At 43.2% G+C, this 17087-nt stretch overlaps 1 protein-coding gene across 1 annotated transcript in view; it reads right to left on the bottom strand.

Annotated features, from left to right (window-relative positions):
- The window catches only part of ATP9A (ATPase phospholipid transporting 9A (putative)), an 85327-nt gene extending 79140 nt beyond the window's left edge, over positions 1 to 6187 (bottom strand). Inside the window, exon 1 of the mRNA XM_074969976.1 lies at positions 5959 to 6187. Within this exon, the coding sequence (XP_074826077.1) occupies positions 5959 to 6026 (68 nt within the window). The 5' untranslated portion in view covers positions 6027 to 6187. The remainder of the gene's footprint in view (positions 1 to 5958) is intronic.
- Positions 6188 to 17087: the final 10900 nt, after the last annotated feature.

Genomic DNA, 17087 nt, shown 5'->3' with positions numbered 1-17087 from the left:
TTCAAGTATCTATAATGACAGCTTCTGATTTTTAATGTGTGCTTTCACCCAGGTTATTTACATTTGATTACTTTTAGAAAATGACACTGTGTGTTACTCTGTGTTTGTACAATACCTAGCACATTTTTGACTGGTCTTTAGGTACTACCATAATAAACGTGATTCATAATAATTCAAAATCTATCCAATTTCAAAAGAGAGTTAAAAGTAGTTTCCGGTACCACTCTTGCATCTGAATCTCCCTGCCAATTTTTGCAGTTTTACAATCACACTTTCCTGTTTTTTTAAAAGATTACCCCATCTTTCAGTCAGTGAGGAGAGAAAAAGGAGGAATGGAAGACAGACACAGAAAAAACTATGGGAAATTGACTTATACAAGGCAAAACAATTAAATTGACCTCACAAAAAGTGTAGTCAAGTTTACAAATTAAACTTTAAAAATATGTTTTTTTAAATCTAATTCTAATCATAAGTATTTAATTACGTCTATGAAAGGTGTTGCTTGTAGACTTAGGGGAAAAAAATTCAGATAGAGCTGTGATTTAAGTCAATGATTTTCCTTTAAACTATACTAGTGCTATTTAAGAAATAAATTAAATGAAAATGTTGGTGCTCAGAGGGGTGTCAAAAGGGAAATATATTTGTTCATTTTTAGGAATGGGAGGATTGTTTTCTCAAATCTCAATGAGAGAGGAAAGCGACACAAAGTTAGCCAGATTTACTCATGTTAACTGCTGTATTTAGAATGACCTTCAGTGTGAAGTTCTAGAACAGAGGCTTTACCAAAAGGAACATGCATTTACAGTGCTCAGTTTATCTCCACAACCTGCTTCACAATTCCAGACAGACTCCTGCTAATCACATACTTGAAACCAAAGTTACTTTTGCTTATCTTTCAGGTTGAGCCTCTATTTCTCTCAGTAAAATCCCTAAAAAAGAGCTACATATCTTTATAGTTACATGAGGAGATAGGGCGAAAAGGGGGACCAAATATTTTAACATAGAACTTCTAATATGTTCTTGGGTTATTATAATTCACCAATATGTTCCAAAGATTATTTTAAATTATCCAAAACTAACTTCTAAAACTTTAAAGAGTATAAACAGCTCACTGATATGTTTCTTCAGAAATGCAACAGAAAATAACATGAATGATGCTAACATAAAACAGTGGCTTGAATGGTTTCAGAGTAACAGCCATGTTAGTCTGTATTCGCAAAAAGAAAAGGAGTACTTGTGGCACCTTAGAGACTAACCAATTTATTTGAGCATGAGCTTTCGTGAGCTACAGCTCACTTCATCGGATGCCTAGCTGATTACTTACTAAAGTTCTAAGACTCCAAAAGCGTATGCTGCTTTTGCCGGGGATAGAACAGGAATGGAGTCTTAGAACTTTAGTAAATAATCTAGCTAGGCATCCGATGAAGTGAGCTGTAGCTCACGAAAGCTCATGCTCAAATAAACTGGTTAGTCTCTAAGGTGCCACAAGTACTCCTTTTCTTTCTAGTGGCTTGAATTTCTTATAAAAGGGAGTGCTCTGTGTTGGGATAAATATACACATTTTAAACAGCACTTAGTTTCTTTAAATTACTATGAACTTATAAATCACTGAGTATATATAACACCTAACATGATTTTAGTAACAATTTGCAGATTTGACCATAGTTAAAGCTCAAGATCCTGTCCAGCAAATCATTTAAGCATGTGAATTGTCTCATATATTTCAATAGGGAAACTCAAGTGCTTAAAGTTAAGCACAGGCTTGAGTGCTTTGCTGGATCAGGGTCAGACTAAACTTAAGAAGTGGACCCTACCAAAGGAAAAAGAGGAGTAATGGACCATGATTTAACTCTAGGTGCTAAAGTGAAAGTGAGAGCACATTTTGTAAACAAGGCTATCATCTCACATAATATCCCCAATACAAACAGGAATGTTGCTATTGGAACAGTACTTCACTACAAAAACAAGTACTGAATAACAGTTAATTATGTTAACTTTTAATAATTCATTTCCAATTTCTGCAACTCCTAGCCAACCAAAGATTTCACAACTTCGTTAGATACGGGGGAAAGAAAGTTCAACATGTACTTAAACTCTAGAAAAAAGACTTCCTGCCTATCTGGGTTCTGAAAGTGATACATATAATATTGTCCAAGTAAAGAAGAATTATCGCTACTTACAACACATTTGATTTCCAACACATGTGCAGGGAATTTACAAGAGATTCCCCTATTATGTTTTCTCTTCTATTTGAAGGCATTTTAAGTGATCACACATAGTCCTGGATATCTATTTATATGCTGTTTGTACTTTCATACTATCTACAGAATCTTATAATAAAAAAGGCAGAACTTGACCTATGCAGTTCTGTAACACAGACTTTTTATCCAACTTAAAGACTGCAGTAAAAAAAACCCAAAAAACAGACGTGTTACTCCAGTCGGCAATAATACAAATCCACGGGTTGCAGTTGATGGTTTAATGGACTAACCGGAAAAGTCAGTCAGCAAGTTTCAGAATCACATTACATCCAACCTTCTCCAGAAAATGTAAAACTAAACAAAGAAAGCATGTGCCAGTGTATTTCCACAGATAGGTTTAAAAATATGGCTAACGATGCCAGGAATACAAACTTTGACCTTTATCACTTGTATGTTCGAGAAGATCCCTAAAGAGCTTTTTGTTATGAAAGCTTATAGTCAAACCACCGCAGCTGGAATTTAACACCTATTCACTTCCCTGACCTTGTTTTTTCCTGTTGTCCCACAAAACAGCAAAGCAATCTGGACAATTTTGTTGACTGGGTAGAGAGCAGAAACCTACAAACCAAACTAAACATATCCAGGAATGCTGAATGGCAACAGTTCATCTCCACACATCACTTATGCAGGTGCAGTATGTCTACCCATTTGATAAATTTGTAATGGAACTTTCAGCAGGAAAGCAGATATTTCTGTTATTTCTTTATATTTCTTGCGTGCCCATTCCTAGAAGCAAATATTTAACTTCTTAGGAAGATACTCAACTACATTTAACATTCTTTAAAGTCCTCATTGAAATCTTATATTTTGTTCTCTGAAGATAGAATTCTAAAACTCATTATTTCTGCTTTAACATCCTGCACTCACATACACGGGCCAGTCTTTCACTACGCACAATAATTATTAATGAATTGTTGTAACAGCAGTTGGTGTTTTAGCAGATCAAGGCTAGGACTGCGTATTCAAGAGTTAACAATAAAATTCAGACAAATCACAGGATAACTGCTTAAGTGAAAGAAGGTGTGGAAAGATTGTTAGCGAGGAGATCAACATAGAAAAACTTCACGACGCCTCTTTAGTGTTTTCTTTCTTCCCCTTTGGAAACTGAATTATCTTAACTTCTCAAAAATGCATTTGATAATGCTGATCAATTGGAACCAGGAACAAATTGTCATACTATTGAAAGTTCGCTCTTGACTTTTCCTTGCAGGTTATTGAGAAGTCAATCAATAAGTCATCCCTTAAAGGTGGGGTTTTCAACCTTTTCCAACATAAGTCACTTGTTTTCCTTAAAGAACTGTACACAGACCCTAAATGCCAAACCTCAAATAGCTTGATTAATTAAAAAAAAAAAAAAGAACATGCATTGGTTGAACAGGATTTGTGTTAGAAAAATAAAGCTTTAAGAAATGGATTGTGTAGGAGAGAGATGCAAGTTTACCTGGAAAACCAATAGATTTTTTTCCCTTGGGGCAGATTTTTGTTTGCTTTAGATGGTTTTTTGTTGTTGTTGTTTTCCCGGGGGAGGGGGGGGGAGGAAGGTGGCAATTGTGGACGAGGATGTTGGAAAATATTTTACTATTCCTATGAAATCATTAATACATTCAAATTGCTTTTTTTAAAACCAATAAAACACTGGACACTTTTTGAATGGGTACTAACCTATTACACTACCCCTATCACGTGGAGATGTAGTTAGGATTAGTTAACACATTTCAAAGCTCAATAATCTAAAGTATTATTCTACATAAGAGCAACAAAATCAAACAAAATTTAGAAGTCTTTCTACATAAAATGAATCATTTTACTTTTCCTTATTTGTTCCAACATAATCATTATTTCTTCTGAGATTTTGGTGTATTTGCTACAACTGTATACGATATTTAAAACAAAAAAAGATTAATTTGTCATTGGATCACAATTTGTCATCATAATACAATATTACTTTCCAGTCAGCAAGTTTGGATTCCAAATCTATACACAGATTTTGTACTGGTATAATGTTGTCAGTTAGGGTTGTGATTTTTTTTTTTAACTGAAATAGTTATACCAGTACAACCCCTAGTGTGGGCACAGTTACATTGGTATAAAACACTGGTACAGCTTATTCCCTTACCTGCATGGGAATAGCTACACAGGAATAAACCACCTTTATATCAATATAATCAATACATCATCAGGGGTTGCACTGCTTTAGCTGTACCAATATAATTAAAATGGTAAAATCTGTGAGTAGCTAGAACCCTTTGTTATAAAGTTATAAATATATTTCTGTTCCTGAAAACAAGTGTATTGTCATTAATAAAACCCACTCAGTGAAGCAACAACCTGCATTCTGCCTACGCTGAGCTAAGCAACACAATGATCCTGATCAGATGTTAAATGATAAATACATTAAATGAAAATCTGTATTCAAATGGCTTGCCATACACATCCCCCCCTTCCCCCAAGATAATCTACTAACAAGCCATCCAGCCAAGGGTTTCATAGCCGTCCCAATCACCACGGTGCCTGAGTGCCACTGAAGCATATGGGCTGATTTTCAGAGGAGCTGAGCTCCCATTGAGAAAGTCAATACGTCTGAAAATCTGGCCATTGCCAGTTTGTTCCTGATCACTACGGCTTAAAGCTGTCAGGCTATTTCTTTGTTTACATTTGTGCAAGGAAGAAAAACTGGGTGTGATCTCTTCATAACAGCAGTAATAAATGGAGTGCCAAGTGACTTCATCTGAGGCTCATTCCTCAAGCTTGGCAATATACGAGCCTCCAAGAGGGCTCTGTTGTTTCATTTCACCCAGCCTGAGATGCACAGGTCCTGCAGTCACAGGGCGAGACGGCAGGGAAGGGGCTCTCCGCCCGCACAAGGGAGCAGGGCCTATCATTTTAGCGTAACCAGGTTGCCATGGCAGAATCCTGCCCTTTTCTTGCCGTTTGCTGGGCTGGGATCGCGGCGCTGGGTGTGCCACAGACAATGGCGTCAGGAACAACCTGTCAGCTCCTGCCGGAACGCCACTGCGGCCGCCGCCCTGCAGGACCTTGGCCAGGCAGCCCCGGGCGGAGAGGAGACCTAGATCGGTCCCCTAGTAATGCCACCTTCCAACACCAGCTCTCAGCCTCCCCGGGGGGGGGGGGCCTGCAAGGCCAGCGACCCTCCTAGGCCCCCTCCCAAAAGAAGGGAGCTTTTCCCAGTCCAACCTCCCCTTCCCAAAGGAGAGGGGACCCCCTAATGCCAGAGCCCGCTGTGTCCTTTCCTGGGCGGGTTGTGCGGCTGCTGCCCGGGGGCCGGGCCCTGCTGGAACAAACAAAGGCGAGCCGAGCCCCCTGCGCCCCAGCCAGCCACATGGCGAGAGAGCCGGGGTCCCCGGCGCTGCCGGGACGCCGCTGCCGGGACGCCTCTCCCCAGCCCAGCGAGGAGGAGGAGGGTGGCAATCCCCACCCATCGCTCGCTCCCTTCCTTCCCCCGAGAGCGGACCGGGGAGCCGGTTCCAGGGCGGGGCTGGCTGCCCAGCACCAGCCGGAGCCCAGCCGGACACATCAGCCCCCAGCCACCGGGCAGGGCCCTAGAGGGGCGCAGCCCCCTGCAGCCGCGGGGCAGCAGCCCAGCCAGCCGGGCATCGGAAAAAGCGAAGCCGGGGTTTGGGGAGCCACGGCAGCCGCGGGACCCGAGGGGAGTGCCCGCTGCGGACCCCGCACTCACCCGCTCCGGTGCTTGCTGTCCATCCGCTTCTTCTGCCTGACGGGCTGCAGGGGGATGTTATCGGTCATGGCCGCGGCGGCTGGGCGCAGCCGGGGAGGAGCGGAGTGGGATCGGCTTCCCAGCAGCGCCTCGGCCCGGCCTCTCCGCGGTCTGACAGCGCCGGGGAGGGGGGCTGGGCTGGGCCGGGCTTCCAGCACGCAGGTAACGTGCCCACTCGCCGCCTGCCACTCGCACCGGCCGGGCTCAGGCCCCCTCCGCCGGGCGCTGCACCCCTTCTGCACCTCCTCCAGCTGAGCTACTGGCACTGCACCCGTATACCCCACCCCTAGCCCCCTCCTCACCCACGGGTCACTGCACCCCTAGACCCTACCCGCTGGACACTGCACCCCAACCCACATCCTCACCGAGGGACACTGCACCCCACACCCCATCTACTGGTCACTACACCCCTAAAACCCACCCGCCTGACACTGCACCCCTAACCCCCATCCTCACCCACTGGACACTACACCTCACATCCTATCTACTGCTGCTGGAGTGTAGAGTCTAAGCACTAAAACATGAGGGCTTGTGCACATTAGGGTAAATGATGGGTGGGTGAGTTTTGTTAGATGTTTTAAAGCCTTAGGCTATGTCTACACTGTGCACCTTACAATCGTGTGGCCATGCCGCTGCAGCTGCATCATTGTAAGGTGCACCGTGTAGCCGCTCTTTGTCGCCGGGAGAGGGCTCTCCCGGTGACAAAATAAAACTGCCCCGAACAAGGGGCGGTCCACACCGGTGCTTTTTGTCATTAAAACTTGTTGCTGCAGGATATGAAAAAAACACACCCCTGAATGACAAAAGTTTTAACAACGAAAATGCAGTGTAGACATAGCCTTAGCATGGACAGGGTGAGCTGTATTTTAACACATTATTAGGCTAATACAATACCAAAACCCACCTTTTATACATAGTGATGCATAGGGCAATTCACCCCTCTCAGAGCTATTGAGTTATTCTGTCTGCCGACTCAGGCAGACATTGCTATATCATTTACACTCAGTTCATGTTTTCAAGCTTTCCTTTGCAACCATGAAAACTAGAACTCACTTAAAAAAAGAGAGAGAGACAAAGTGGGTGAGATATCTTTTATTGGACCAACTTTTACTGGTGAGCGTGAAGCTCTCGAGATTACCCAGAGCTCTTCTTCAGATTTGAAGAAGCACTCCCTAAAAGCTTGACTTTCTCACCAACAGAAGTTGGTCCAGTCAAAGATATTATCTCACACACTTTGTCTTTGTAATATCCTGCGACCAATGTGGCTACAACAACACTGCAAAAGAAAGAAAGAAAGCTCAGATTCTGACATAAATACCTGACTACAGAATGCCTTAATGTGGGCTTGCTTCCTTCTCCACCTGAAAATCTTCCTGTGTGGGGCAGGGCCTGGACCCAAGGTCTATCACCTCCCAGGTAGGTGCCCTAACCACTGTACTACAGTCATTCCTACTCATGCTCTCTCTGTGTGGCCCACTGACTGCTCCACTGTGGATAAATGCTAAAATAGTCACTGGACCGGCAAAAGAGTGTAAGCAGGAATGACTGTAATCCAGTGGTCAGGGCACCCAGCTGGGAGGTGGGACCAGAGGCGCACACTTTCTGATTTTCCCGGGGTGCTTGACCCCTGCCCCCACTCCACCCCTTCCCCAAGGCCGCACCCTGCCTCTTCCTGCTCCTCCCCTTCCCCCCCGCCACTGAACAACTGATCAGCAGAGGATGGGAGGGAGGACCTGATTGGCAGGGCCTGCCAGTGGGTGCTGAGCACCCACTATTTTTTTTCCATACGTGCTCCAGCCCCAGAACACCCACGGAGTCTGCGCCTATGGGTGGGACCAGCCCCCCTTTCCACCCATTCTTTCATGAGGTATCTACAGTGGAAGAGCTTCATCAGGAGAGCATGAGGGATACCCACATCAGATTGTCCCATTGCTCAATGATTAGAAAGTACACCTATGAGATGGGAGACCTCTCTTCAAGTTGTTTCTCCCCCTTGTGCAGGGAGGGGGGAATTGAAGCTGGGTCTCCCATGTCCCAGGTGAGTACTCTAACTATCTTCTTCCTGGTTGGATTTTGAATGGGACTCAATCTGATCAGTGTGCTCAGAGGCCACATACTGGCTTGAGCCCTACACATGACTTTGGCAAATGTGGAGACTACCATCAGCAAAACTTTTGCTAAGAAAACTTATCCTATAAGGAAGTTGTTTTAGGAAAGAAGCACTGTGCATATTATCACATAGTTTCTCCTTGATTAGCATATATTTTAATGAGTGTTGCTAAAAGAACCTTACTTCTCTGTATAAGTTTTTATATCATCCATTTTTACATAAATATAAATTTGAAATCATTGTTCTCTTAATATACTGAAAAGTGGGAAGTATTTTATTTTAGCTGTAAGTTAGTTAAAACCTACTCTCTTTGCCTGTCTTTCATTCATCTTGAAAGCTGTCCAGGTTTGGTACAAGGAAAATGCATGATAGAAAGTTATTAACTTTATCATTATTTTATTTATTATTTGTTAAGCAACAGTGCAAGTGTGCCCATGCTAGAATTAAAGGTGCTACATTTCAGCTCAGATGTTTTAAAACCCTAGTGCCAGCAGGGTAAGCATGTGCTGTGTTGTACAGGATACAGTTCCTGTCCCAAAGAATTTACAACCGAAGGCTCTGATCCCACAGAGACTTATGCATGTGTTTAACTTTACACACCCTGAGTAGTCCATTGATTTTAAAGTTAAGTGCTGGAACAATTTTTATAGTGGGGGTTCTGATGATGGAAACCATATATTTGGTGTTTGTGGTTACTACTTCAAGCTGGGGGGGGAGGGATGTGGTAGCACCCCCAGCACCTCGAGTTCCAGCATGACTGCTGAGTCTCATTGCCCATCCTCACACTCAAGAGGGCAATTGAAGTGGGATTCCCTTAATTCCCCATAACCAGTCCACCTCAGAAAATGTCACATATGGTTATACAGGAAGCATCTTTTTACGACATTTTTCCTCAGTATTAAAATGCCATCTCCTTCAGTTGCAGGAATAAATTGAGTGGGATGTTTTATTGTGAGATAGAAACAGGCTGGTAACATTCTCTCAAAGTGATAATTTAATAAGAGTAGCAATCAAGGCACCTAAACAGGGTATTATATTATAGCCAAGAAATGCTTTGAGAGGTAATGTAATCGGTAGTAGCCACAAAACCACTCCTAACTGTAGTCTTAGACTGAAAACGTAAGTCTGTTTGTAACTGATATAACCCCCCCCCCAAAAGTGTTATTCACTTTGACTCTGATTGGCACAAATAAGAGCTTTAAAAGATTATGTTGTGCATCACAATTTGGCCCCAGTTCCCCATGCTTCGGGATGGAAATAAGTTGCACTGGTCCTTTCCCTAGTGCAGCTGATGTCCTTGTCTGTGCCAGTTCCTCACACCTGCCTGACTATTCCCCTTCCACAGAAATAACTCAGCCCCATGCTGTGACACACAATGCTGGTAATTCTAGCAGAGAAATAAGGTGGTTCATAGCATGGTTCACAAGTTGGCCCTTCGCTGTTACAGGAATCTTTGCATAATCATCCGAGTGACAATGAACATTAATAGAGATACAGCAACAACAATAGAAGCACTCTCACAGACCTTGAGAGACAGCCAGTCCTTGCTTACAGACATTCCCCCAACCTGAAGCAAATACTCATCAGCAACCACACACCACCCAACAAAAACACTAACCCAGGAACCTATCCTTGCAACAAAGCCCATTACCAACTGTGTCCACATATATATTCAGGGGACACCATCATAGGACCTAATCACATCAGCCACACTGATTATGGAAATGGGCCATCCTGATTATCACTACAAAAGTTTTTTTTTCTCCTGCTGATAATAGCTTAACTGATTACTTCGTTATAATTGGTATGGCAACATCCATTTTTTCATGTTCTCTGTGTGTATATATATATCTTCCTACTGTATTTTCCACTGCATGCATCCGATGAAGTGGGCTGTAGCCCACGAAAGCTTATGCTCAAATAAATTTGTTAGTCTCTAAGGTGCCACAAGTTCTCCTGTTCTTTTTGTTATTCCACAGTCCACTGACTCACTAACAGAGTGTCTTGCGGTACAAAGAAGCAATCTTTGAGAGTCAAACTCCTGTGGACTTTCATTTCCCACCCTCATTTTGTGTTGTGCTGTTTTTCATTTTGTATTGAGAAAATCACAGTAAAAAACAGTAGCCTTCAGAAATGATCTAGGCTGGACTGTAGCCAAATGGGCAAAGCACTTTTTGGGTAGGATTAGCCTTGTTAAAGACATTGCATACACTCTCTTGGGAATAGCAGCCACACAGTCCCCTTATTCACCAACCCTTGATTTAGATGGGAAAAAACATGATGCATATTTCCTCTGTATTTTCTGGATGAATATGAGACAGTCCCCATAAAAAAAGTCTATGACTAGGGGCTGAGGAGTTCAATCTGTTAAATCAAGTGCCATAAAACCCACTCTGGTTTCTCTGATGCCAGTAGCTTCTCTCTCTGACATTTAGTTTTTGCATGCACAGAGCCTGAGGCAAACAAGGAAGCCCTGGAAAGACCTGTGTGCCACCCAATTCCTACCTCATAACTGCTCATTAGAAAGGGGCTAATTATTGTTCACAGCTTTAATTCATTACCTTTGTTTTCTTCTCTCAGGCCCAACCTATGCCCCCCAGGTTGTTCTAAATCAGTGAGTCTCAAACTTTTGTACTGGTGCCCCCTTTCACATAGCAAGCCTCTAGGTGTGATTCCACCCCCCCTATAAATTAAAAACACTTTTTAATATATTTAACACCATTATAAATGCTGGAGGCAAAGCGGGGTTTGTGGTGGAGGCTGACAGCTTGCGACTCCCCATATAATAACCTCATGATCCCTTGAGGGCTCCCGACCCCCAGTTTGAGAACCCCTGTTCTAAATGTTGATTAAGTTGATGCAATAGTGTCCCATTAAACTTAAAGGTTGGCAGAGCTTTTCCTACTTTTTTTTTCCTGAGTGATTTAGGACAGCACCAATTCTGATCCAACTGGCAACCTGCTATCATAGCTATATTGCAGGAAGAGTTTATTGCTATTTATTGAGCACCAATGTGCTTTTCATTGTTAAAGTGTGGAAGAATTTGTTAAAGAACAGCATTTTTTAAAGGTCAAAGGGCAAGCCCACATTTTTATCCAATCAGCTGTACAAAGCCAAACCAGGTGATTTAAATACCTTTTTCTATTACAGCAAAGAGAAGCTTCTGTTTTGTTATATGCTAACTACATTTGTGAGTCTTTTGAGAGCCACAAAACAAAGGCACATAGATAGGCACTGCTCTGATATTTTACTGATGGAGTTGCAGCAAATGGCTTCACATTCTTTATCTGTTCTTCCACTACAGATGCTCCAACAGCAGTGCTGGCTAGATTTCTCAGATTACCAATGGTATCTGTGAACAGGCATGGAGAAGCAAGGGGATTTTAAAGGGATGCTCTACTGCTCCGTACGCATCTTTTCTTGCCTACATCACTGATCTCATTTCTTCCTCCCTCCTTCCACTCAACAGCTCTTTTTGTTTCCTTCTCCCACTTTTTCATCATGTCTCCTTCCATGCTGCTCCTAACGCCTGGATCTCCCTGACATTCCTGTTGCATTAGCCAGCTACTCTATCTTCATTCAGATCTTTCATTCGCTGACTCCTGCTCATTACATTTGATGTTACTGAAAATTACCAGTGGTACATCGCTCTTACACAACATGTGGAGGACAGTGAGAAATACCACTTTTACGTTACAATCCCTTCAATAGCACCTCTCTCTGTATTTTGTCAAATTTAGGGCAATATCCTGCAAATTTAGGGCCATTCCTGCCCAAGCCTTTGTAACATAGGGGCCTTTCTATATACTAGGGAAATTCATCAATCTACGACCCTGCTCAGAACAAAGTTTAGATGACACAGTGGTAAAGAGAGAGGAAAGTGAGTAAGGTAATTATTTTATTAGACCAACTTTTGTTGGTGGAAGAGACAAGTTTTCAAGCTTCACAGAGCTCTTCTTCAGGTCTGGAAAAGGTAACCAGGTCAAGATATTACCTCACTCACCTTGTCTCTCTCATATCCTGGAACCAACACAGGTACATCAACATTGGTGCTGCCCTCATGCAGAAATATACCCAAATAGCCCAACAGTAGTCTTAGATTAAGACTACTCAAGTGAGTAAGATTTGCAGAGTTGAGTTCTTTGAGCTGATTCAAAGTCTACCAAAGCACTGAAAAGACTTCTATTCCTAAAGATGCAAATAGGTGCCTAGTGGGATATCAGAAGTGCTTAGGACCCAGATCCTCAAAGGTATTTAAGTGCCTGACTCTCACTGAAATCAAATGGAGTTAGGTGCCTAGATGCTTTTGAAAATCCCACTAGTCACCCATCTGCATCTTTAGGTGCCTTTTAAAATCTTGCCCCAAAGTTACTTGTGGCAGAGACCTTGTCTGTAGAGCTGGTCAACATTATTGTAAAAGTATTTGTGCTATTTTAAAAACCAGCTTATGGGTATGGTTGAAATTTTGTCATTAAACTGTTTTGAAATTGTCCCCACTCTTTTTTTTTTTTACCAGCTCTTCTTATGTGTAAAGTGCCATGCACATTCCTGATGCTGTAATAATAAACAGTTTCACCAACCCCAAGCACTCAAAAATTATGAGCCAGGACCCCCCCCAAAAAAAACACGTGGGTCCCATTTTCAAGCTTTTCCCCACCACCAACCAGGACTAGAAACTTCCTTTAAAAAAAATATAAGTGAAAGCACAACAGTCTCTTGACTTTAGGAACTGAGGCTTTAATAAAAACGCCAAATATTGTGAGACTCATGATTAAAGTGCAAGAATCAGCAACACTGAATAAATGTTGTTCTGCACCTTAAAAGTTTGTGATATTTTAGTTTTGAATTATCCTCAGGCTTTTGTGGCTACACTTCTACTACTCCAATAGCAGGTGGCTCACTTGGCATATTAACTGTTCTTTAGGGTTTCCATTTAATACAAAGTCAAACTTAGTCAGCAGCGCATAACTCTTGTTCAGATGTAACTAACGTAAAACATGCAAATAAATGTCTATGACCTGTTCTTTGCTGTGGGAAAATTGTTCTCTGCATGCCTTTCCCACTGCCCTCCTCCTACCTCACTTTCCTACCCTTTATCCAACATTGTCTGTTGCTATAAGACCTAAGTGGGGGGCATATAACCCCACATCTGCCTACTGTGGGGTTCTTACACCTTCATCTAAGCTAAAGCATCTGGTACTGGTTACTGCAAGAGACAGGATGCTAGACTATATGAACCTTGGGTCTGATCCACTATGGAAATTCCTATATGCCATTTCTGCTGTGTTTTTGACTTGATGATTGCATTTGCTAGACACAGTCAGGGACTGTGCCTTTTATTTGCTTCTCAAGCTCTACAGAAATACTGAATACTAATATGTTGGCTTTTTTATTTGGGAAGGTTAATATGAATGTCTTACTGGATATGTTGGACTTAATCTGTGTTTTCCTAGTTCTGTTTGCCTCTGTGCATATGGCATGTCATTTTCAAAATTTAATAATCAAACTATTCAAAATACTGAGATAATTGTAATGGCCCTGCTTTCCTATCCATGTACTACTGCATGGACAAGACACACATGAAGTTACCATGATTTCACATGAGAAACAGATAACTGCACACTGAAATTGGTAATTCTGATTATTTGTGCATGCTATTACTTGACTGCTGTACACACAAATTAAGTGTACAATTTGTGCATGCTTTTGCGCATCTTATGTGTATGAGAATTTAGCTCCAAGGTGTATCATACTTTCCACATGGCAGCGGGACTGTGTTTGCAATTCCATCATTTGTAAGGTAGAGACATCTGAAACTGCGAGTGTAGAGATTTGGTTGCTAAGGGATTGAAAAGTTGCAGTCATGCATTAACTCTGCAGCAGACCATTTCATGTGCTGCATTACTTCCACTGGCTACTGATTCATTTCAGGGAGTGACAAGGGAGAAGGCAGACTCATCCTGTTTCTTCAGGCAATACTGAAACACACTCAGCCTATTAAATTCACTCTTCTGAAAAAAGAACAAGTACCGGAATGAACACATGCAAGAGCAGCCTGTTCCCAGTGGCTTAATGCACACACACAGTCACTACCTCTGTGCATAATGCCTAGGTCAGAGGAAGCATTTTTACAGCAGAAATGCAAATGTGAGATCTGTGATGCCAAGGCAGGAATGATTAGCAATATGGTAGCAATGTACATGTGCCCTAAGTCTACACATGATGCATTCATCTCTTAAATTTATCTTTTAAATGTCTGAACTCAGACAAGGTTACTGCAATTAATTGGCAAGTTAATCACTACCAGACTATAATGTGCTGTTAGCACCTGTATCTCTGATCTGGACGGATGGCTTTGATATTATTTTTTCTTTTGACAAGTGGGTGATAGCGGATATCCTTTAAGCCTATATGTAATGAAGCCCTTCATAAATCCATCAACACTTGCGAAGGGAAACTACAATAAAGCTCACACTGCCACAGGCTCTGTTATTGAAAGACCATTTGGCATTCTTATAATGAAGTTTCAGCATGCATGTGTTTTGGTTTGGGGAAACATAGGATTTCTACAAGGTTTTGTTTTGTTCCTCATACAAAGATATATTGAAACACACACAAAAAATCCCTTGTATGCCTAATTTACAGAATAACAGGACTGACACCCTCTCACTCATCCAGAATGAGATCAAATTCAAAAGTGTGACTAATAAAATAAAATAAACAAATACAAAGAGTGCAGTATTTTGGGAAAAATGAGCCCATTTTGTGATTTTTCATAAAAGCTATTTTTATGAGATTTAGCATGTGAGTTTTTTGGATGTGGAAAAATCTAGGGGCACAAGTAGGAAGGCAGAACGTGGAGCTTAACAATTAGAATAAATTAATATTTATTACGCTATTTGCAAATTTGCAAGGCTAACAATTTTTTCTACATAAAACGGTGAAAGTGTCAAGTAAAAAGAGGGGATAAAAAGAACTGAAAACAGGTATACGGAGATGTGGAAAGGGGAAAATTAGACTCCTTCTATATTTGGACATCAGCAAGGGGTGGATAGCCTGCTTCCCATGCAGAGAGATTTAGGCTGGTCCTGATTCAGCAAAGCATTTAAACATGTGGTTAACTTTAAGGCCATGAGCAGTCACATTGGCCTCAGTGAGCCTACTCACATGTTTAAAGTTAAGTACATGCACATGTGTTTTCCAGGATCTGTGGACCATAGAGGTTAATTTTTTCTGAATTTGAGCTGCTCGGGGCTGCAGGCCTAATTTGGGCTTGCAATGAATGTGACTATTCAAGCAAAACTGCCTTTTTTGAATGCAAATGGCCAGTTAAAATATTATCCAGGTGTTTTATGTATACAAATGCCCAATCTGTACATTCAGTCATGTTAACTACACATGCAAATTAGGTGCACAAGCAGTAGCAGGGAACGTGCACAACTTTTGTTTTAGCTTCAGGAGACTGAAATGCAGCTACCAAAAATTAATAATCATCTTCACTCTTAAATATTCATCTCTGAATGAGTCACACCTCCGTAAGGGTAAATTGAACAGAAGATAATGGAAGACAGCAGGATTTGTGGCACCCTTCTAGCCAATCAGCAGTACCACTCTGGGAAGGAAAAGGGAGTGAAGCATAGAGAGTAAGTATAGACATCATAAAAGCTGCTACAACATGACCAGCTAACACAATTGTAAAGGTGTTAAACTGTGTCTATACCAGGGGTCGGCAACCTTTCAGAAGTGGTGGGCCGAGTCTTCATTTATTCACTGTAATTTAAGGTTTCGCGTGCCAGTAATACATTTTAACGTTTTTTAGAAGGTCTGTCTCTATAAGTCTCTGTATTGTATAATTAAACTATTGTCATATGTAAACAAGGTTTTCAAAATGTTTAAGAAGCTTCATTTAAAATTAAATTAAAATGCTGATCTTACACCACCGGCCCGCTCAGCCCGTTGCTGGCCTGGGGTTCCGTTCACCTAGTCCGGCAGCGGGCTGAGCAGGGCCTGTGGCCGGGACCCCGGCTGGCAAGGGGCTAGCAACCAGAACTCCAGACCGGCAGTGGGCTGAGCGGCTCAGCCCACTGCCGGTCTGGGGGTCCATCCGCCGGCTCCTGCCAGCCAGGGTCCCGGCTGCCGGCCCCGCTCAATCCTGGTGCCGGTCTGGGGTCCCAGCCCTGTCCACATAGAGTAGGTACCTACCTTCTCCCTGGTTCTAGCCATTCTCTTCCTCTCTCTGCACTGAGATGAGGGTGGGAGTGCGCTGAGAACAGGGCTGGGGGTGAAGAAACAGGCTGGGGGTTGGGGTGCAGGGTCTGGCCAGGAGCTAGAATGAGGGAGGGGGCTCGGGGTTGGGGCAGGAGGTTTGGGTGTGGAGCGCTTACCTGGGCAGCTCCCATTTGGTGTGAGAGGTATAGGTGGGAATGTGGGTGTGTGTGTGTGCAGGAGCTCCCGTTTGGTGCTCAGGGTGGGGGTGGGGATGTGGGGGGTGCAAGAGTCAGGGCATGGGGTTTGTGGGGGCTGGGTATGTGTGGGGGGTGCAGGAGTCAGGACAGGGGGCTGGGGGTGTGTGAGGAGGGTGCAGGAGTCAGGGCAGGGGGCTGGGGATGTGGGCTGGGGTTGTGGGGGTGCTCCCAGCCCCCTGCCCTGAGTGGCTCACAGCAGGGGGATGGAGGGGATATGCTGATTCCACCCCCTTCCCCAAGGTCCCCGGAGCAGAGAGCGTGAGTGTGCTGTGCTCCGCTTTTCCCTCTTCCCCTCCGTAGTAAGGGGATTGGCAGCAGGAAGGGAGAGGAGGAGGGGCAGAAACCCAGCACGCCGGGGGAAGAGGTGGGGGAGGGAGAAGCTTGCCTGCCCTGCAAGGAGAGAGCGGTGGTCAAGGGGTGGAGAAGAGCAGGCCAGGCCGGGCAGGATTTTTAATGGCACACGGCTGTCTGCCATCCCCGGCAGACAGCAGCGTGCCATTAAAAATTGGCTCGCT

Source organism: Natator depressus, chromosome 13 (genome assembly GCF_965152275.1).
Source record: "Natator depressus isolate rNatDep1 chromosome 13, rNatDep2.hap1, whole genome shotgun sequence".
Lineage (NCBI taxonomy): Eukaryota > Metazoa > Chordata > Testudines > Cheloniidae > Natator > Natator depressus.
The sequence above is the reverse complement of the archived record's forward strand: the minus strand, read 5'-3'. Positions and strand labels throughout refer to the sequence as shown.